At 39.2% G+C, this 22,236-nt stretch overlaps 1 protein-coding gene across 4 annotated transcripts in view; it reads right to left on the bottom strand.

Moving 5' to 3' along the window:
- Positions 1-2,134: 2,134 nt before the first annotated feature.
- The window catches only part of G3BP1 (G3BP stress granule assembly factor 1), a 33,450-nt gene continuing 13,348 nt past the window's right edge, over positions 2,135-22,236 (bottom strand). For 2 of the 4 annotated variants that reach the window (XM_008954421.3, XM_014345088.4), the window contains exons 2-12: positions 20,791-20,934; positions 17,101-17,182; positions 16,442-16,615; positions 13,241-13,331; positions 11,917-12,013; positions 10,063-10,264; positions 8,180-8,281; positions 7,492-7,603; positions 7,146-7,274; positions 6,619-6,728; positions 2,135-3,599 (exon numbers count right to left, since the gene is read on the bottom strand). In XM_008954421.3, the coding sequence (XP_008952669.1) occupies positions 3,393-3,599; positions 6,619-6,728; positions 7,146-7,274; positions 7,492-7,603; positions 8,180-8,281; positions 10,063-10,264; positions 11,917-12,013; positions 13,241-13,331; positions 16,442-16,615; positions 17,101-17,182; positions 20,791-20,885 (1,401 nt within the window). In that variant the 5' untranslated portion in view covers positions 20,886-20,934 and the 3' untranslated portion in view covers positions 2,135-3,392. The remainder of the gene's footprint in view (positions 3,600-6,618; positions 6,729-7,145; positions 7,275-7,491; positions 7,604-8,179; positions 8,282-10,062; positions 10,265-11,916; positions 12,014-13,240; positions 13,332-16,441; positions 16,616-17,100; positions 17,183-20,790; positions 20,935-22,236) is intronic. The other 2 variants (XM_008954422.5, XM_014345089.4) reach the window with 1 other exon arrangement.

The raw sequence follows: 22,236 nt of genomic DNA, 5'->3' as shown, positions 1-22,236 counted from the left end.
TATCTTGTTTGCCCTAAAGGAAATTAAGAACTGTAATGTTAACCTTGTTCTGAATGTATTCCAGACTCAAGTCTCCCTACAGTAGGAAGTTCATTGCGGTCTATGCTACTGAAATGTAATTAGGCGGGCATTATGGTTCTAGAGAAAAAGCATCAGTTTGGGAGGCAAATGTGCTCCTTGCTACATGGATGACTTGGAAGCCTGTCATTTAACTGTTCTGATTCAGTTTCTTCCTCATCTATTGTGCTGAGGACAATATCACCTAACCCGCAGCACAGATGTGAAAATTAACTTTTCTAACCTAAAGTGCAATTCAACTAACACTGTGGTAATGACATACTCAACCAAAGTCAAATTATTATTTTTGGATTATTGATCTCACTGGTCCCTAGCAATATCTGACAAAGTTGAGAACGCTGGAATACACAAAGTAAAACCCAACCTCACCACTAAAACAAAAATACAGTTTAAGGCCCAAGATGTCTAATTACAAATTAACAGGTCTTAAAAAACTAAGACCCACTGAACCAAACAAATCTTATCTAACTAAAATACTCATGAGGCCAGGTGCAATGGTGCACACCTGTAGTTCTGGCTACTTGGAAGGCAGGAGAACTGATGAGGCCAGGAGCTTGAGACCAGCCTGACAACATAGCAAGACCTTGCCTCTATAAAAATAAAAATAAAATAAAAAAAAATCTCATGGGTCAAGAGTTCTAAGCTCAGTAGCTAATAACTATACATTGGGCCATTCCTACGGATGAAAATTTTCATTTTAAAATCTGAAAATGTTCAATGTGATGAGCTCCTACTGCTGCCACCTATAGAAAATGTTGCCCTAACTTATAATGATTTTCCAGCAGTGGAAACGTATACATCTCTAAGCTCTCAGGTTTACTCTACATGCAATAATGTACATAATTGTACAAGGATTCTCAACAGTTCTGATCATGATGCTAATCCTATTTCTTAGGTCCAATACTATCATTCAAAACCTCACAATCATCCCAACTCTGACGACAGAAAGCACTGGGGAAGCTTTCTATTTTCTGAGATTGTGCAGTAATTCCCTGCAACAAATTACAAGCAGCATCAGTATGTATTGCTACCACCTCTCCACATTTACACCAACATACACAACACACACATACATTTGGTACAAATAATAAAAAGTGAAATTACTAATTCCTTAGAGTAGATGTTACTGCAATTCTTGAAACAGATTTCCATTTCCTAGTTTGTTATTTATCTGAGGCTGAGTTTCAAAAGAATGAGTCTTCATTCCAGTTTTCCTAATCCCACAGCTCCACCCACCCACAGGAATAGGGACTATCAGTGTTCTCAATGGGGTTGCTTCATTTTTACACAACATTTGGTATCCTTAGACCCCACCCAATAAATGCCAGATGCATGTCTCTCCAACAACCCTTCCAAATTTCACACATTTCCAAATGTCCTCTAGTATGTGATAACACCAAGCTGAGGACTGCTGCATCTAGTTAATGCCCTTAAGTCTCCAAGTAGGAAGAACTTCTGTTTTGAAATGTATAATTTAGTATTCACTCATGAAGGATAATTTCTAGGCTATCCATAATTTATGACCTTGAAGTTACCACAAAGTAATCTTTTTTTCCAAAGTGACTCAGACTAAACTTTTTTTTCCACCCACCACATGCTTAATATAAGCTACAAAAGTATAAGTTGTATTTCTTCCTATTATCAGTGATCTGGGCCAAAAGTGGTTACCAAAGTTACTTTAACCCTACAAAAAAGCCATGTGATTCAGTTACATTAAGTTTATGTAAAGGAGATGCTGCCAATTTTCAAATATTTGAGGAACTGGAACCAAACTGGTAATACCAACTTCACTGTGGTCTTAACCATCACAGCAAACCTAGAGTTTCTCAGTAATGCAAACCAAATATTCCTATGCTATCCTCAAACGACAGTCCTAAAGATGAATACTGTTAAGAAAATAAATACGCTGAATTTTACAACCTGGTTGCCCTTCAATTAGTAATGACAATCACACAGAAGTTTGTTTCACACGTGTGAACAAAACCTTCACCCATCTCACACACAGCACTCAACAAATAACACATATGTGAAACGAGTATTAGTCTATATTGCCAGATTAAATTTTCTTCCAGAAATATTTTAATAAAAATTGGCCATTTCCAAGTAACACCCACTGCATGCCCATCAATAAAAGAGAACCATAACAAAATAGAAAATTTACCATATGGCTATGATTTTAAGAAAAAAAAAAATGCGGACACGAGCACATGAGCAAAGTCCAATATTAAAGTAACATTCCTTCTTACGGGCTATGATTAGGAATCTGATTAGATACCAGAATAAAAATACAAATGCTGAACTATTTAGGTCAAAGAACCTCTATAGAAGCATCTGTCTTCAAAGGCATTCCAGTTTGAGACTCAATTTTAGAATAAGGCATAACAAATATGTTAACAAAAGACATACACAAAGTGATGAAAGAGGGATTCTGTAATTCCCCACATACTCTGAACCTAATAAAACAAATCTAGATTTTTTTTTTAAACAATTGCCAAGACTGAAATCAAAGATAAATAGAAGGCACAACAGTTTTGCTCTGGTTGTTATCTGGGTTTTGGGAATTTTTTTGCTTTTTGTTTTTTTACAAATACAAATTAAACATGAAAAAACTACTTCAAAAAAACTAACAGTTCAAGAAAAGCCTATCAGTTGCATTCTAGACATTTAAAACCTATTATCACAATTTAAATTTCAATGTAAAAACAGTAGGTTTTAGAATTGTTTTGTGATCCTTTATCAAAAAAAAATTCTATTCCTTTTATTCAGTTTTTAAACATACCAGTGAGAATCAAAATTGTCAAATTTTCCAATGGCAATTTCTCCACACCAGAAGGTAGTTATGACTCTCAAAGAAGAAACAATTTGGGTTTTTCCTGCCTTCAAAATATTATCAAATCCTGTATTTCTTACAGGCTTTTCAAACACGTAGAAAATAAGAAATATTCCAATGAATGAAACATACCAAATGTCAGTAATACGCAAGACATTCCTTTGGGGAAATGGCTGTAAAAAAAAAAAAAATCCAGTCTGTATATGCAAAGTAAGCAAGGAAATTCAGTCTTTTTTTTGCTTCTTTAAAAGTCCGTTATTCCTAAAATATCATTCCACAAAATTGGAAGTGAAAGACTAAAGGTCAGGAAAGGGAAGAGAGGGAGAGGGAGCACACACCATTAACACACAAAAAAAGTAAAATTATACAAACTTAAGCAGTTTATAACAGACTGGGGTCATACTCCAAGATACCAAAGGCTGTCGAAAATTCACCATTCTGTTGGAACCAGGGTTTGTATGGCTGCATGAAGATCCATGAAGATTCACTGCCGTGGCGCAAGCCCCCTTCCCACTCCAAATCCTGGTTTCTGCACCATGCCTCCACGGGGAGGGCCTCTCATTCCACCACCCAGCCCACCTCGAGGGCCTCCAGGTCCCCGAAGGCGATTATCTCGTCGGTCGCCTTCCCTGGCAGCTCGAGTCTTCTTCTCTTCGACATTCAGACGGACCTCACCTCTGAACATGATGGGCTGTAAGAATCAAGGTGACCAGACTTAGAGTACTGATGAGCTGGCTATCACTATCAAAGATAAAGAAAGCTGTAATAATGAACCAGCAGAGGCTGGGCATGGTGACTCATGCCTGTAATCCCAGCACTTTGGGAGGCCGAGACAGGTGGATTACGAGGTCAGGAGTTCAAGACCAGCCTGACCAACATGGTGAAACCCCGTCTCTACTAAAAAAACACAAAAATTAGCCAGACATGGTGACACACGCCTGTAGTTCCAGCTATTCAAGGAGGCTGAGGCAGGAGAATTGCTTGAACCCAGGAGGCGGAGGTTGCAGTGAGCCAAGATCACGCCATTGTACTCCAGTCTGGGAAAAAGAGCGAGACTCCGACTCAGAAAAAAAAAAGAACCAGCAGATTATAAATCAGCTAAGTTCTCACAGTTCAGTGTTTTGTTTGTTCTTTTAATGAGACAGAGTTTCACTCGTCACCCAGACTGGAGTGCAACTTGAACCCGGGTGGCGGAAGTTGCGGTGAGCCAAGATCGTGCCACTGCACTCCAGCCTGGGCGACAGAGTGAGACTCCGTCCCAATAAAAAATAAAAAATAAAAAAAATTGCCACCTTCTCCACAGATTTGGAGGCTTAGAATAAAACCTCATCATAACCAGTGTGAAAAGATGGTACTGTACATATTTATGCAAAGTACATATACATTTAAAATAAAAACTTCATTAATTTGACATAAACTTTAATTTGCTCTTTAACACCTCCTGAGAATTTTGGATAGTCTTGGCCTTCGTTTCCTCCTAACAGAGCCAAAGTAGTTAACGGGCTACGAAACATTTCAATATATTCAATTTATGCTCTTCACCAGCAATGTAATTTTCTAATTTCTTAAAAATGAGTATCTAAGAGTACTTACTATGTGTCACGGAAGTGTTCTATTCAAATTTATTTATTTATTTATTTTTTGAGATGGAGTCTCCCTTTGTTGCCCAGGCTGGAGTGCAGTAGCGCGATCTTGGCTCACTGCAAGCTCCGCCTCCCAGATTCACGCCATTCTCCTGCCTCAGTCTCCCGAGTAGCTGGGACTACAGGCGTCCGCCACCACACCCAGCTAATTTTTTGTATTTTTAGTAGAGACGGGGTTTCACCATGTTAGCCAGGATGGTCTCAATCTCCTGACCTCGTGATCCGCCCGCCTCAGCCTCCCAAAGTGCTGGGATTACAGGCGTGAGCCACTGCGCCCAGCTCTATTCAAATTCATTAGCTCACTTAACCTTTACAACAACCCTCTGACGGTAGATACCTACTTTAAGGACTAGCAAACTAAGGGCTGGGGAGGTTAAGTAACTTGTCCCATGGGTCACAACACTAATGAGTGATGAAAGGAGAATACAAACCAAGGCCTCCAGGGAAAAATAAGCTTTGAAACGGTAAGCTACACTACAGTATGTCATACACCAGGGCAATCAGTCTTACATAAGCTATTTCTGCTCACACAAAAAATTAGTGAAGGGAGCATAGTAGACTTCTATCAATACCATGAAATGAAGGGTGGCCACTAGGCCTAATACATGCTGAATGACGGATTTATCTACAAAGCCTACTGGACATTTCTGGGTTCTTCAGTGGCTTTGGTGAGATAAACCACTGTTCTCTCATTTCTCAAACAGTATTTTGCAGGAGATGCTTCACAAAAATAAATGGTCAAATAATTTGAAAGATAATGTATATCTGCATACTCAGGTTGACATAATGTTATAACCACAACATTAAACTACGCAGTATGGCCAGGTGCATTGGCTCGCACCTATAATCCCAGCACTTTGGGAGGCCGAGGTCAGCGGATCACCTGAGGTCAGGAGTTCGAGATCAGCCTGGTTAACTTGGGGAAGCCCCATGTCTACTAAAAATACAAAAAAATCAGCTAGGCATGGTGGCGGGTGCCTGTAATCCCAGCTACTCAGGAAGTTGAGGCAGGAGAACTGCTTGAACCCGGGATGTGGAGGTTGCAGTGAGCCAAGATCACACCATTGCACTCCAGCCTGGGTGGCAGAGTGAGACACTGTCTCAAAAATAAAAAATAAAAAAATAAAAAACTTTGCAGTATGCCCATTAACATTCTGGAGAATATCACTGATCTGCAATATTTTTATTATATGGTTTCAAGTACACAATTTTAATTCATAGGGACAGAAAGCAGATTAGTGGCTGCCAGGGGTTGGGGAGACAGGTACAAGGAATGACTGCTTAGTGAGTAAAGAGCTTATGGCTTTTAGTAAAAAACTTTTGGAATTAAAGGTAATGGTTGCACAATAATGTGTTCTAAATGCAATTAAGTTGTACATTTTTAAATGGTTAATTTTGTTATGTAAATTTCACCTCAATAAAAAAGTATAGCTTAGTAAATTAATATTATTTATACCCTTGTTCTTCTCTACTACTACAAAAAGTAGTTTTTTGCTAGAGGAAGGGAAGCTTTCTTTGGGGATCCCACAGTAAGATTTCCATTCTACAAATTCTTCTATTATTAGAACGTACAGAGTAAGAGTACTGTTAGTAAGGATGGTTCCAAGTAGGTTGACTATATAATTTATCTTCCAAATCCAATTTATTAACTTAAAGGAGAAGCTCTTAATAGTTATTCTCTAAAAACAGCAGTATACCAAAACTGCCCTGGGCAAACTGGCTCTTATCTTAGTTAATAGTTAAAAGTAGGTTTGTATTTCATCTCCTGTACACCAAAAGCCACCACCAAGGAAACGTAGTTACGTAAATCTCAGTGTACTGATAACTACTCATTTTCTCATTCTCATAATTCATGTTTTCAAAAACTAAGTTACTTAAACATAAGTTTTGTTTTCCTAAACCCCCAGGCAAGTCTTTTAATAATGGTTGCAAATAATGAATAAATTACCTGAACATGTTGGAATAAACTGCACTTTACATAAAGACCCAGCTGTAAAGATATATTCTAAAGAACCAAAACCCTTTTTGGAAAAAAAAAAAAAAAAATCAAGACAAAAAGCTGCTTACCCTGTTGCTAAGGACTTTCTGAACAGGCTCAGAATCATCAAACACAACAAAACCAAAATTGGGTAATTTCCCACCACTGTTAATGCGCAACTCCACCACGTTTCCATAACCTGCAAGTGAAACACATTCTCAGATAACTACTTAGACCATTGTCTTTAAACATTACATGTACACAGTCCAATACAGTAGCCATTAGATGCATGTGACTACTGAGCACTTGAATTATAAATATAGCTAGTCTGAATTGAGATGTGCCTCTCATAAGTGTAAAATTATGGGAGGCACATTTGGATTTCAAAGATTTATTATGAAAAAGTGTAAAATATCTCTCACAATATTCTTACATGTTGAAATGACAATGCCTTAAGTTAAATGTTATTAAAATTATCCAGTTTCTTTTTACCTTTTTTTTTTTAACCATGACTACTAGAAAATTTATAATTACATATGTGGCTCATTTTCTATTGCTACTGGACAGTGCTAGAGAGACACTAGATGAATTTAGTGTTTAAAACTCAATAACCTACTTTGAAAGAAATCTTTAAGCTCTGATTTGTCCACTTCATGAGGCAGGTTGCCAATGAAGAGTTGGTGACTGTCAGGGTGTCTCACCATTCTTCGGGGTTCAATGTCACCTTGCTCACCAGCCTCACGGACTTAAAAGGAGACAAAAACATCAACGAAAGACAAGAGAAAGAAGACATCTTTCAGTGACTGCTCACATTCAATAGTTTTCTCTCTACACTAAAAACAGGTAATTCCATCAACCCTACAATATTTTTATTTTAAAGTATATAAATATCAACTGCCCTCCCAAAATAAGCTCTCACCTCAAAATCCCCCAAACGAGAAATCGCCCTTCTGAGCTCTTACTTGGTCTGGGTCCCCTTTGGGGAGGAATATTTATTCGTTGTTCTCGCACTCTTTGATCCCGTTGAGGTCTCTGTGGTGGAATCTGAGATTCAGGCTTAGACTCTGGACGGGGCTGAAAAATTTTAAGTTAACTTTTGTGTTAAAACAAAGCAGGCTTATCCTTTTTCTTAATGAAGTTTCTTAGCTAACAAGTTTTAAACTACAAAATGGACAATTCCCGCACAAGAAAAATCATTAAAAACCATCTTATACCCTTCTCTTCCGTCCTATATGTCAGTTCTGTTTCTACATTGATTTGGGTTGGTTTTTTTTTTTTTGAGCCAGAGTCTCACTATGTCACCCATGATGCAGTGCAGTGGCACAATCATGACTCACTGCAGCCTCAACCTCTGGGACTCAAGCAATCCTCCCACCTCAGCTTCCTAAGTAGCTAGGACTACAGATGCATGCCACAAGGCCCAGCTAATTTCTTATTTTTTGTAGAGACAGGGTCTCACTATGTTGCCCAGACTGGTTTCAAACTCCTAGGCTCCAGTGATCAGCTGGCTTCAGCCTCCTAAAGTGCTGGGATTACAGGCATGAGCCACACTGCACCTGACCAGTTTTCACATTCTCTAAACCTCTGTTGAATCAAATTACCACAATAGAAGTAAATTTGCCCAATGTACAAGTTTTATTAGGACCTTACCTGTGAAGCTGGTACTTTAACAACATGAGGTGGTATCCCAGTAACTGGAACAGCTCCACTGGGTGGAAGATTCTTACTGGTCACAGATGCCCAAGAAAATGTCTAAGGGAGCAATACCAACATTACATAATTATACCAGGTATCAAAACAATATAAAAGCTACTAACTCTTGATTTCCTGTACAGAACAAATGGTAACACATTCTCATAGGCAGGATGGAGTTTATATATATATTAAGATTCTTCTCTTTCAGCTATTCAAAATTTAGTACTGAAATTCCTTGGGACTGATGATCAACTACCAAGCAAATCTGAGAGGCTTAGGTTCAAGAAACTACTCACTTTTTTTTTTGAGACAGAATCTTGCTCTGTTGCCCAGGCTGGAATGCAGTGGCATGCACACAGCTCACTGCAGCCTACATCTCCTGTGCTCAAGTGATCCTCCCACCTGTTTCCCAAGCAGCTGAAACTACAGGCATGTGCCACCATGTCCAGCTATTTTTTCTTTTTAGTAGAGATGAAGTCTCACTATATTGACCAGGCTGGTCTTGAACTCCTAAACTCAAGCAATCCTCCTGGCCTCAGCCTCCCAAAGTGCTGGGATTAAATGCGTAAGCCACAACGCCTGGCCCAACAAAAGCTACTTTCATTCAAATCTGTGAATCAAACAAAATTCCCTCTCCTCCAAAATCAGCTCAGCTCTTCCTACTGTGATTCCATCCAATCCACCGTGCAAACATCAACTCAATTACATCAATTGTAGAATCATCATAAACACCTTTCTCGCACATTTAAAAATCGCCAGAACCTGTTATTCTACCTAATTATTTCTTTTCCATTTCCACTGCCACAACTCTAATTCAAGCCATCATTCTCTCTCACTAGGGTTACTATAATAACCAACTAAGTGGTCAGCTGGTCCAGCCAACCTACTTTTCCACTTGCTTCTTATGGTTTTGTTCTTGTGACAAGGTCTTAGTCTATTACCCAGGCTGGAATGCAGTGGCATAATCATAGCTCACTGCAGCCTTGACTTCCCAGGCTAAGCCATCCTCCTACCTCAGCCTCCCAAGCAGCTGGGACCACACATAGGCACCACCATGCCCAGCTAATTTTTTCCACTTGCAAGCTAAAGTCATTTCAACATTGCTCTTTCCTACTCACCTATTAGCTGCCAGAGAACAAGAACCCCTATCTGTTTTGCCAATATAATACCTACACTTTGAACAATGCCTAACACACAGCAGGAATTTGAATTATTGAACAAACAAATGACATAACCCTGAGCCTATAAACACAGCACTAAAAATTATATTCCTTCCCAGAGCACCAAATGCAAAGGTTTCAATGTTAGTTCAGTTAACAATCACCCTGACGAGACTCAGGAGGACAAACTGAAAACTTCTGAAATCAGGTATGCCAACTAGAAAAGAAGTTTTACTTCAGCAGTTCAGTTCTACTTCCACTATAAAGTTATCTTCAATAAAATTTCATAGAAAAAAGTATATTCTGCCATGTTATTTTTCTTGAAAAGATGTTATGCACTTGTAGTAACAAGTATGTAATAATTTATAGTGTAAAAGATTAAATATTAAATAGAAAAGGAATCACTGATAGGGTGCTACAGTGGCACCTAAAATTTCTGGTCTGACAGGCATTCAAGTTACCTAGGGGAAGGGAGTGGTTTCTTTTGATGAAATAAACTAATACACATCTTACCTCTCTCTTATCAAAGGTATGGCTCAATATCTAAGAAATTTCCCTGAAATGAACCACCAATATCAAAATGTATCTACAAGTCAACCAAACAGCAATACAAAAGAACAGAAACTTTTTTTAAAAAAATAACTAGGAATAGAATAAAAATGAAGACACATTTCATACCCTCAAGTCTTCCTGTACTGTCTGAGCTATGTCTGCAGGTGCTGGAGAAGAACTCTTCTGAGCATCCTCAGGGGCAGTTTCTTCTAATACTGGCTCAGGCTTTTCCTCTTGGATTTCAGATACAGGTTCTTGTTCTGGTTCTGGTTCAGGATCAGGCTCTGGTTCAGCAACAGGCTCCTCTAAATGTTCTTCCATGTCATTACTTTGACAGGAAAATTTGAGAAATATCATTCTGCCACCATTTATTTCACAAAAAATTCCTCCATCATTTATTAATCAGAAACCAGAACATAGAGTTAGCTCCTTCTATCCAAAACAAAAATCTAAGAATTGTATATCTATCTGAGTTTTTAAAAAGTAATTTTAAAAATGCCACTCAATAACTTAACTGGAATCCATTTGTTTGGCAAATTCTGATAAGCAAATGAATCAGGACATCAAAATGAACCAAACCACTTTATGGCTGGAATCCCACAACTATTACAATTCGTTTAGCATACAACATCAGAAAAACTCTCAAAATAGGCTGGGGGAGGGGGGAAAAGAAAGTTGCCGTTCAATGGGTATAGTCTGTTTATAAGGTATATAAAGTTATCTTCAATAAAATTTGTAAGGTGAAAAGTCCTAGAGATCTGTCATAGAATCACATCTATACAGTTAACACTACTGTACTTTACACTTAAAAATGGTTAAGATGAAAAAAGGTTAAGATGGCAAATTTTATGATATGTGGCTTTTAACACAAACACACAAAAAACTCTTTCAAGCACATAAGGAATTTGGGGGAGAAAATATATTAGTTATGATTCAGAATACAATTCTTAAAATTCCACACAAATCAACCAGGAATGCTGTTAAAACTGCAGAGGGGGCTGGGCACACACCTGTAATCCCAGCACTTTGCGAGGCCAAGGTGGGCACATCACCTGAGGTTAGGAGTTCCAGACCAGCCTGGCCAATATGGCGAAACCCCATCTCTACAAAAACACAAAACTTAGCCGGGCATGGTGGCGTGCGCCTGTAGTCCCAGCTACTCAGGAGGCTGAGGCAGGGGGATTGCTTGAATCCAGGAAGCGGAGGTTGCAGTCAGCCAAGATCACGCCACTGCACTCCAGCCTGGGTAATAGAGCGAGACTCTGTCTCAATAGAACAAAAACAAACAAAACTGCAGATGTTTTGCCTCCTGAAAGTCTAATTCGGTAGGTTTGCAGTGGGACCATGAATCTTCATTTTCAACCAGCAACCCAAGTGAGTAACCTGATTAGTTCATCACACCTTAAGAAACACTTGAAAACACCCTTCAGGCACTGAATATTAACATTCAGTATAACATGGTAACAAGTAAATATGGATTTCTATTGCTATCAAACACATTTCTGTTCCAATCACAAGGGGGAAAAAACCCAAAGGTATAATGATGCACTTACTAAGGTAATGAAATTCTTTATTGCTACTTAACTCACATATTGGTATTTATATCAATTTATGCCCGATCTCTAATTAAATAGGTCTCTGTCCACTTCATATTCCCTCAAAGCATTTAATACCTCAATACATTCAACTCTTGATAAACAATATGCAAGTTTTCACTTAACACCAAGAAAAAACTAAACCAAAAAGAAACTGATACTATTTAAACTAAGCAATAGTAGATTGCCTTCATAGTACAATTTACTATTAACAAACAAGTTACATATTTTTGTTTAGTCAAAATTACCAGAAACAAAACCATTCTTCTGAGAAATTATTATTTTGAGGTAATTCTCAGAATATGTAAATGCCCTCCAACAAAGGGAAAGACTAGACAATGCAAGTTCTTATGCAGCCCCGGACATGTGAACAAAATCTTCTTACCTGACAACTGCCTGATCATAGAAAGTTCCAGAATCATCAGGTACCACCTCAGGTGTTTGCTGTCTTTCTTCAGGTTCCTCTACTTCTTCTTCAGACTCTAAGTGAGAAAAAGATATTTAAAGTAATTTGTACTTACTGAATTCACATATACATTCACTTTCGCAATGTTCACAAAACAACAGTGAAGAAAAACATATAAATAAACAAAGTAGGACAATTTGGTAAAATCATGGCACTGACTTTAAGGACAGAACTAAGGCTTTTAAGAACAGACTTTTTTTGTTTTTTGTTTTTTGAGACGGAGTCTCACTCTGTCGCCCAGGCTAGAGAGTGCAGTGGCGCGATCTCGGCTCATTGAAAGCCCCACCTCCTGGGTTCACGCCATTCTCCTGCCTCAGTCTCCCAAATAGCTAGGACTACAGGCGCCTGCCACCACGCCTGGCTAATTTTTTGTATTTTTAGTAGAGATGGGGTTTCACCGTGTTAGCCAGCATGGCCTCGATCTCCTGACCTCGTGATCTGCCCGCCTCGGCCTCCCAAAGTGCTGGGATTACAGGTGTGAGCCACCGCGCCCAGCCTTAAGGATAGACTTTAAGGCTACTGTAGTGTCTTGGTTTTTAGGAGCATGGAGCCTAATGCAGGCTCTGTCACCTTACTGGCTACGTGACATTAGCCAAATTACATTAGGCAGTTATCTAATGCAGGCTCTACCACTTTACTAGGCAAATGATTGCTTATCTGTAAAACTGTATTACAAAATAAATATACTCTCAGCCATATAAACAACACTCAATTCTACTATTTTGGAGAAAATTTTCCATAAGTCTCTGTATCTACATATCTTCCATGCCTACCCTTTCTTCTAGACTGTCTTTCAAGAACATTTATATAGCAAACAGCTTTGGAAGAGTATCTCCCTCCAGCACAAAGAGTAGTCATGTTTACTGCCTGTTGTAATAGATCTGGGTTCCCTAAACTCAGTGTCCCATGCCTTTAACACAACCCACTGCAGTAGAAGTATCACCTAGCCTTCTCCATGACATCCTATTGGTAAATGTGGCAAAAATACTACTACTGTCGCTGTGAGTTAGCCTGTCTCCTTCTGACCTAAGAGTCTTATGTCTTCTACTAACATCCATGATATAAGCTAACCTGTTAGCAGCTTCAAGTAGGGTAAAACCTCAGACTCTTCATATACCATAATTAGTTATTAATGAAGAACAGAGTGTAATGAAAACAGTAAAGAAACCCATAGTCTCTTAAGGGCAATCGGATGCCATTAAAAAAAATTTAGACAAGTAATTTAAAGTATTTCACTACTTACCCTCCTGAGGCTCAGTGACAAACCCACCAAAGACCTCATCTTGGTATCTGAAGATATCATTGTGAACATAGAATTTATTTGCAACAGACCCCTGCAATGCCAACAGAAAGTTTTAATTTATTCAACAGACTTTTAGAGAGTCAAATCACTCTACACCATTGGTGACTGGGACAAGTCTGCCTCCATGAGACATCTGGCAATGTCTGGAGACATTTCAGTTTTTGTTGTTGTGGGGTTCTGAGACAGGGTCTTGCTGTCAGCCAGGTGGGAATGCAGTGGGCCACCACAGCTCACTGCAGCCTTGACATCCCAGGCTCAAGCAATCCTCCTGCCTCAGCCTCCTAAGTAGCTAGAACTACAGGGGTGCGCCACCATGCAAGGCTAATTTCTCTTTTCTTTTCTTTTTCTTTTTTTTTTTTTTTTTTTTTTTTTTGAGTAGAGACGGGATCTTGTTATATTGCCCGGATTGGTCTTTAATTCCTGGGCTCAAGTGGTCCTCCCCCCTCAGCATCCCAAAGTTCTGAATTATGGGTATGAGCCAGCATGCCCTGCTGACATTTCAGTATTCACTACATGGAATGCTACTGACAACTTATAAGGTTAGGGATGCTGCTAAATTCCTACAATGCACAGGACAGGCTCCCACAACAAAGAATTAGTTGATCCAAAATGTCAACAGTGCCAAGACTGAAAATGCCCACTCTACAATAGCCGGTAAAAAGACTACACTCACATACATTTTGTTTGCTCAGAACACTTTACCTCACCACAAGATAAATATCCAAAAACTGACAAAGCTCTAAGTATGTAAATGCCACAGCCCACACCTCAAAACATTATAAGGCAATCATATCCCGGATGGGCACAGTGGCTCATGCCTGCAATCCCAGCACTTTGGGAGGCCGAGGCGGGCAGATCACCTAAGGTCAGGAGTTCAAGACCAGCCTGGCCAATATGGTGAAACCCCATCTCTACTAAAAATACAAAAATGAGACAGGCATAATGGCCCACACCTGTAGTCCCAGCTGCTAGGGAGGATGAGGCGCGAGGATCGCTTGAACCCGGGAGGTGGAGGGTGCAGTAAGCCCAGACTGCACCTCTGCACTCCAGCCTGGGCGACAGAGTAAGACCTTGTCTCAAAAAAAAAGGCAATCATATTCCTAACTTCAGCAGATATTTAAAATTCCCCAAGTGTGTCTCCAAAAATATTGATATAAACACTCAAGGGTAGTGCAGCCTGAAAAAGATTGCTCGCAGTAGGTATAAGACACACCTGAGTGCAGATCCAATTATATAATTTATGAGTTATTCAGTTTCTAAGGCTGTTACTCCTCTGTAAAAAGAGAGGTACCAGCTAGGCACAGTGGCTCACTCCTGAAATCCCAACACTTTGGAGAGCTGAGGTAGGAGAACTGCTTAAGCCCAGGAGTTTGAGACTAGCCTGGGCAACAGTGAGTTTTTTGTAGAGTGAGTCTCTACAAAAGCAGAAACAAAAATCAGCCAGGAATGGTGGCCTGCACTTGCGGTCCCAGCTATTTAGGAGGCTCGGGTGGGATTATCATTTCAGCCCAGGCAGTCAAGGCTGCAGTAAGTCATGATCCTACCACTGCACTCCAGCCTGGGTAACACAGGGAGACTCTTACCTCAAAAAACAAAAAAGAAAGATATCAACATATACCTCAATACTCTCTGTATTAAATGAGACAGTTTATATAATAGTGTATTATACTAAGAAGTTAGATACTTCCTTTAAAAGAAAAAAACTGTAATTAAACCTATAATTGACAATCATACTCCATGTGATTCTTTGCATATTTAGAAGTCTACCACATCTTTACATTTTAATCTAAGCCTTCCTCTAAAAATTATGACTATAATGGCTTCATGTAATTTTGCACAGACAAAAAGTTATCTCATATTCAAAGGTTAAAAGATTTTAGGCGTTTCAGGTTTGCTATCCTAAAAAGAAAACTTAAGATTAATGCTAGAGAAAACAATGATTTAATCAACAATTTCTTACTATGCCATTTCTATATACATGCTTAAGCAGACAGGATTCCTAACCTTGTTCAGTCTAGACCAATCCGGAAGAAAACACAAATGCAATCATTCAACATAAACTTGTCATCCTTTCATAAGTATAACTAAAAAGAACCAGGCCTCCTTGAAGGAACAGCTGATTCAAGAATAGGGACTGGGCCAGGAACAGTGCAAGATGAACCTGGAAGATATTATGCCATAAGTGTTCAAGAAAGATAAAAAGATAGAGAATCTCCCATCCTTCATTTACGAATCAAAAAGAGAAAAAATAAGGCTGGGCATGGTGGCTCACACCTGTAATCTCACTTTCGGAGGCTGAGGCAGGCAGATCACTTGAGGTCAGGAGTTAGAGACCAGCCTGACGAATATGGTGAAACCCCATCACTACTAAAAATACTAAAATCAGCCGAGTGTGGTAGCACACGCCTATAGTCCCAGCTACTCAGGAGGCTGAGTCAGGAGAACAGCCTGAAACCAGGAGGCGGAGGTTGCAGTGGGCAGAGTTGGAGCCACTGCACTCCAGCCTGGACAATAGAGCGAGACTCCGTCTCAAAAAAAAAGAGAGAGAGAAAAGATATTTAACTTTACAGTGGCAAAACCTAACTAATCAAAATTCATATCACAACTAAATGACATAATATGCCTAATGTGAAGCACTGAATGACACCCATAAAGCATCCTACAAAAAAAGTGTGCTCTTCAAAAATGTCAATGCAATAAAAAAAAACAAAAGATTAAGGAACAAGTGCAGATTAGAAGAGACTAGAGACATGATAGCTAAATGCAATGTGTAATTATAGATTCCATGTTGGACAAGGAAAAAAAATTACTGTTAAGACATTATTGAGATAATTTCCAAATTTTAAAAATGGATTATAGATTATATTGCATCAACATTTCCTGAATTTGATAACTGTACTACAGAATGGAAGAGAATTATTCTTAGGAAATGCCCACTAAACTATTTTAGAGAAAGAATTATACACATGTGGGCAAGTGGTGACAGCTGCTCTAGGTAAGGAGTATATAGGAGTTACTGTACTATTATTCCAAGTTTTCTGTAAGTCTGAAATTTCAAGTGTTTTTAAAGATATGCACAACAGTTCATTGTTTCTTTTTTCATGTATTGGATCACTACAAAATAATCATTCCTACACATACCTCAGGAGCAAGGACAAACGTTTGCATGAATCTCCTCAAAGCCTGGTTGTTGTTAGAGAGAAGCCCCATCACCTGGACTACCACACCATCATTTAGCGTGGCATGAGCATCAACATGGCGAATCTTGGTGTGGCAGTTGGTGAAGTTTTGTGACATCACTTTCCTGTGGATTTCCTTAAAAAATAATAATAATAATAATAATAATCAACTGTGAATGCCTTAAAATTTAAATAACCTCCAACTAAAAAAAAACTTCCAACACAACACAAGAGAATGTGCATATTTAAATTACAGGATATGCAGACTGAATTTTGATGTTTCTTTGTATACTCTATTCCCAGTGACAGCGCTTGAGTTTTTTAAATAACTGTCCTGAATTAACACACTTTTCAAAGTTTAGAAAAGATGATCCCCATGCTAAAGCCAATTATCTTCCAACACACAAAAGCTTTAGAATATATCATACAAAATTAACAAATCTGACATCACATAAGTATTTCAACGAATATATTAATCAAACAGTAATAAAACACATCAACTTTTACTAAAAAGTTGAGAAACTGGATCTTTATCAGCAAATCTATTAAGTATGATCCACTTCAATTTTATGAGTTATTTTCTACCTGCTTAACAGCCTAAATAAGGCTTGAAATGCTTACTTTCTGTCCGTAGACTGCATCTGCTGGCTTTCCATTTGAATCCAATCCCCCATGGACATAAGAAGAGTTCTTTCCATAAAATCTGTAAAATGGGAAGATGATTTACTTGTCATCTTCAAGTATCTTAAGTTTATTTTTCACGTCTGATACTGGCAAACTTTTTTTTTTTTTTGCAACGGGGTCTCATTCTGTCACCCAGGCTGGAGTGCAGTGATGCAATCATAGCTCATTGCAGCTTCGATGTGCCGGGGCTATGATCTTTGATGCGCACATTTTTTTTTTTTTTTTTTTTTTGCTCTTGCTGACCAGGCTGGAGTGCAATGGCACCTCAGCTTCCCAAAGTAGCTGGAACTACAGTCACATGCCACCATGCCTGGCTGATTATTTTAAGTAGAGATAAGGTCAACTATGTTGCCCAGGCTGGTCTCAAACTCAAACTCAAGCAATTCTGCCTGCCTTGGCCTCCCAAAGTGCTGGAATTATAGGTGTGAGTCACCGCGCCTGGCCCTGGCAGAAACGTTTTCTTTTTCATCTTTGTATGCAATCATCTCTCTATCCCCTACATGCCACTTGATCAACATTTGCTGAATGGGAATGGATTTGGTTCCAGGTTTCAGTGTAGGATGATACTGTTGGGAAGGATCTTGTAGTTTCATGTCAAGATGGCCACCAATACATAAGTTCCTATTTTCACTCAGGAAGAAAATGTGTGGTAAGGCTGGAACAGCTATCTTCTTCATAGACTTCAAGTGTCCTTTTATTAATGTATCTGAGAATAAGCGTGAGCAGTTCCCCTTAAACACCTAGCTCATGCAAGTGGTTTTAGAAGTACTTTTTAACCATTTCTGCTGATGCAATTAAGAATGTCAAAGTCAATTCCTCATGGTTTTCACCCATCTATGTCCTCCTTTGATCCATTTTCATTAAAATAATATTCCACCAGGAAAGCAACACACCAAAATGCTCTAATCCAGGGATAACCACTATTAAGATTTGACATTTGTCTTCCAGATAAATACACTTTTTTTTTTTTAAGACAGAGTATTGTGCTGTCACTCAGGCTGGAGTGCCATGGCATAATCTTAGCTCACTGCAACCTCCGCCTTTTTTTGTACTTTTAGTATAGCGAGAAGGCTTTGCCATATTGGCCAGGCTGGTCTTGAACTCCTGACCTCAAGTGATCCGCCCACCTCAGCCTCTCAAAGTGCTAGAATTACAGGCATAAGCCACCATGCCTGGCCTATGCTTTTTTCTTTTTGTTATGTTTTATGTCAGTTTTATTCTATGGGGTAGAAAGAAATTAACCAAATATAAAAATACAAAAAAAGGCTGGGCACGGTGGCTCACACCTGTAATCCCAACACTTGGGGAGGCCAAGGTGGGCGGATCACCTGAAGTCGGAAGTTCGAGACCAGCCTGACCAACACAGGGAAACCGTCTCCACCAAAAACACAAAATTAGCCAGGCGTGGTGGCGCATGCCTGTAATCCCAGCTACTCGGGAGACTAAGGCAGGAGAACCACTTGAACCTGGGAGACAGAGGTTGTGGTGAGCCGAGATAGCGCCACTGCACTCCAGCCTGGTCAACAAGAGCAAAACTCTGTCTCCAGAAAAAAAAAGAGCCAGGCATGGTGGTGGTGCACACCCATAGTCCCAGCTACTCAGGAGGCTGAGGCAGGAGGATCACCGGAACCCGGGAGGAAGAGGCTGCAGTGAGCTCTCACCACTGCATTCCAGGCTGGGTGACAGAGCGAGACTCCACCTACTAAAAATAAATAAATAAATAAATAATATATATACACACACACACACATACACACACACATATAAACTTAGCTGGGCATGGTAGTGCATGCCTGTAGTCCTAGCTATGTAGGAAGCTGAGGCAGGAGGATCACTTGAGCCCTGGAGGTCAAGGCTGCAGTAAGCTATGATCTCACCACTGCACTCCAGCCTGGGCAACAGAGTAAGACTGTCTCAAAAAAAAAAGAAAGAAAGAAAGAAAGGGTAAAAACAGCTTTGAGACTTGTTTTATCACTTAATAGTCATGTGCATATGTACCTGCAAATTTTTAACACCTCTGAGTGTATCTGCAAAATGAAGTTAACTCTCTTACAATGCCCTACCTTTCAGTAAAAATTTTTGTAATGATCAGGAGGAAATGAGAAAAAATGTTCTGGAAATTTTAAAGCCTTAAAAAAAAAACCAATTACACCTGTAATCCCAGTATTTTGGAAGGCTGAAGCAGGCGAATTGCTTGAACCCAGGAGTTCGAGATCAGCCTGGGCAACATGGTAAAACTGTCTCTACAAAAAATTAGCTGGGCATGGTGGATTGCACCTCAGTCCCAGCTACTCAGGAGGCTGAGGTGGGAGGATCGTCTGAGCCCAAGAGTTCAAGGCTGCAGTGAGCTGTGACCTTGCCACTGCACTCCAGCCCGGGAGACAGCTGAGACTTAACTCTCTCTCTCTCTCTCTCACACACACACACATGCACATACGCACGCACACACACACACACACACACACACACACACACGAGATATATTCCATTGTCAGAGCAATGTCAGAACCAGTATTGAAAACATTCATAAATTTTATTTTATACCTGATAATCATGTGGTATCCAATATGCAAGCTGGTCAAGGTGTACGGGAAAAAATAGTTCTGGTCCAGCAAATACACATTTTGAAACTTCTATGAAATTATTCTAACAAGTCCACATAAATAGACAGTTTTGTATAAAGCGACATTGTAAGAGAAAATAATAGAAGCAATCTATAGATCCATCATTAGGAGATTAAAGTACACTACATCTCTATAAAAAGCTGTGTAGCCACTAAAATTAATGGGATACAAGTATTACCCTGAAAGATGACTCCAGATTATCAAGTAAGAAAGTTAAGACAGTATATTAAAACATGTTTCTATATATATAGAAAAATTGTTTCTGTGGTTTTACTACTTTCATAATTTATCTGTGTTCTAATTTTCAATAAGCATGCATCATTTCTACTGAAGACACTAATTTTTTAAAGCGCATCAACACAAAAGTATGGTATTACAGGAACAGTCAGGGATTGTCTTCAATACATTCTTATTTTTTACATACACCTCAGCTCCAGCAATCTTTAATACATTCTTAGTAAATAATGCATGACTATACCTTTACATTTCAATTGTTATTTTCCAATAATGTACAAGTTTGGATAACTTAGTTTAACTTTCAAAAATTATTTTTTGGGGCTAGGCGCAGTGGCTCACGCCTGTAATCCCAGGGCTTTGGGAGGCCAAGGCGGATCAATCACCTGAGGTTAGGAGTTTGAGACCAGCCTGGCCAACACGGTGAAACCCCATCTCTACTAAAAAAAAAAAAAAAAAAAAAAAAATACAAAAATTAGCCGGGCATGGTTGTGAGCGCCTGCGGTCCCAGCTACTCAGGAAGCTGGGGCAGAAGAATCACTTAAACTGGGGAGGTGGACGTTGCAGTCAGTCCAGATCGCACCACTGCACTCCAGTCTGGACAACAGGGCGAGACTCTGTCTCAAATAAAAAATTGGGGGATATTTATATGTAAATAAGTATTACGCAACAACCCTACAAAGCATAAGATGATGAGTGGGAGAATCTCAAAGATAAGTACCACATACTAAAAGACAACATTAGATGATGCAGGAGAAAAATGTCTTACCTATGCAGCATGTCTGGGGCCTGGTTCAGCAGTGTGTAATACTGTCTCACAAATTCCCGCCCGACCAGCAGGGGACTAGGCTTCTCCATCACCATTGCTTTGGTCAATTCAACCTGGGGGGAAAAGAGTCAAATATGTCCAAACCTGAAGGATCAAACACAGGGGAAAAGACCGAATCATTTAGCTGAAACCAACTCAGAGACAAGATCATTTCAGCAAGTCGTTTAAAACATGAACAAACATCATAAAAACAAACAGAGCCCATACAGACCAGTTGAGATTTTATACAAATGTACTGCAATCATATGAATACAAAAGGGGGAAATCATTATGAAGAATTCATCATTATCCCCAATATTCAAGACGTAAGAACCTCAAAGGTATATATTTCCAACATACCTCCCACCATAATTTTCTTGTTTTGTTTTTGAGACAGAGTCTCTCTGTTGCCCAGGCTGGAGTGCAGTGGTGCGATCTCAGCTCACCACAACCTCCACCTCCCAGGTTCAAGCGATTCTCCTGCCTCAGCCTCCCTAGCAGCTGGGACTACAGGCAAGCGCCACCATGTCCGGCTAATTTTTGTATTTTTTAGCACGGGATTTCACTATGTTAGCCAGGCTGGTCTCAAACTCCTGACCTCATGATCTGCCCGCCTCAGCCTCCCAAAGTGCTGGGATTACAGGCGTGAGCCACAGCACCTGGTAATTTTCTTAAGTTATTAAACCCAATTAAGAGTGTTCCAGTTGTAAAGTTACAAGCACATTCTTATTTGAGGCAATATTAGATTCAAAGGCAATAATCTTAAACAACATAGTTTTGACATCCAGGGACAAACTATCACATTTTCTGGCCCATCTAAATCAGATAAACTTTTAGTATAGCATCTTTTAAAAACAAACTACAGGACTAAAAATTCTAAATATGCTTACTACTTCATTCTATCATGTAATAAAAAAATTTCAAAATAAAATGGGGAAAGTTAACAAACAAGATGTTTATACTCAAAATAATTCCTACTGTATCAAAATTGTGATAATGTAAAATTAACACCTTTGAATGCCAAGAAAGGCACCTGTCCCGTGAGAAGTCCAATTATTGTAAGCTATTACCAAAAAACACTTTCTGAATAAAAAACCTGCAATGAGATCATCCCAGCATTTCATTCACGGGGGAAGAGATAAAATTATCCCAAACTTAAACATACAGGCAAACAGAGAATATATACAGATTTAACTACCACAGAAAAGAAAGAAAAATTTTAGCTGCTTTTTTTTAAAGAGGGGTAGACAAAATAGATTGACTTTGGTTGATCCATTTCTAAACAAGCAATTTGTGAAGACATATTTACTCTCATCTAGTTCCATCTTTGCATCATTCTTGAATATCTACCCCAATTAGTATTTATTTCACCAATGCCTGTTATTGTCCCCAAAACTACAGCCACTA

This window comes from Pan paniscus, chromosome 4 (assembly GCF_029289425.2).
Source record: "Pan paniscus chromosome 4, NHGRI_mPanPan1-v2.0_pri, whole genome shotgun sequence".
NCBI lineage: Eukaryota > Metazoa > Chordata > Mammalia > Primates > Hominidae > Pan > Pan paniscus.
The sequence above is the reverse complement of the archived record's forward strand: the minus strand, read 5'-3'. Positions and strand labels throughout refer to the sequence as shown.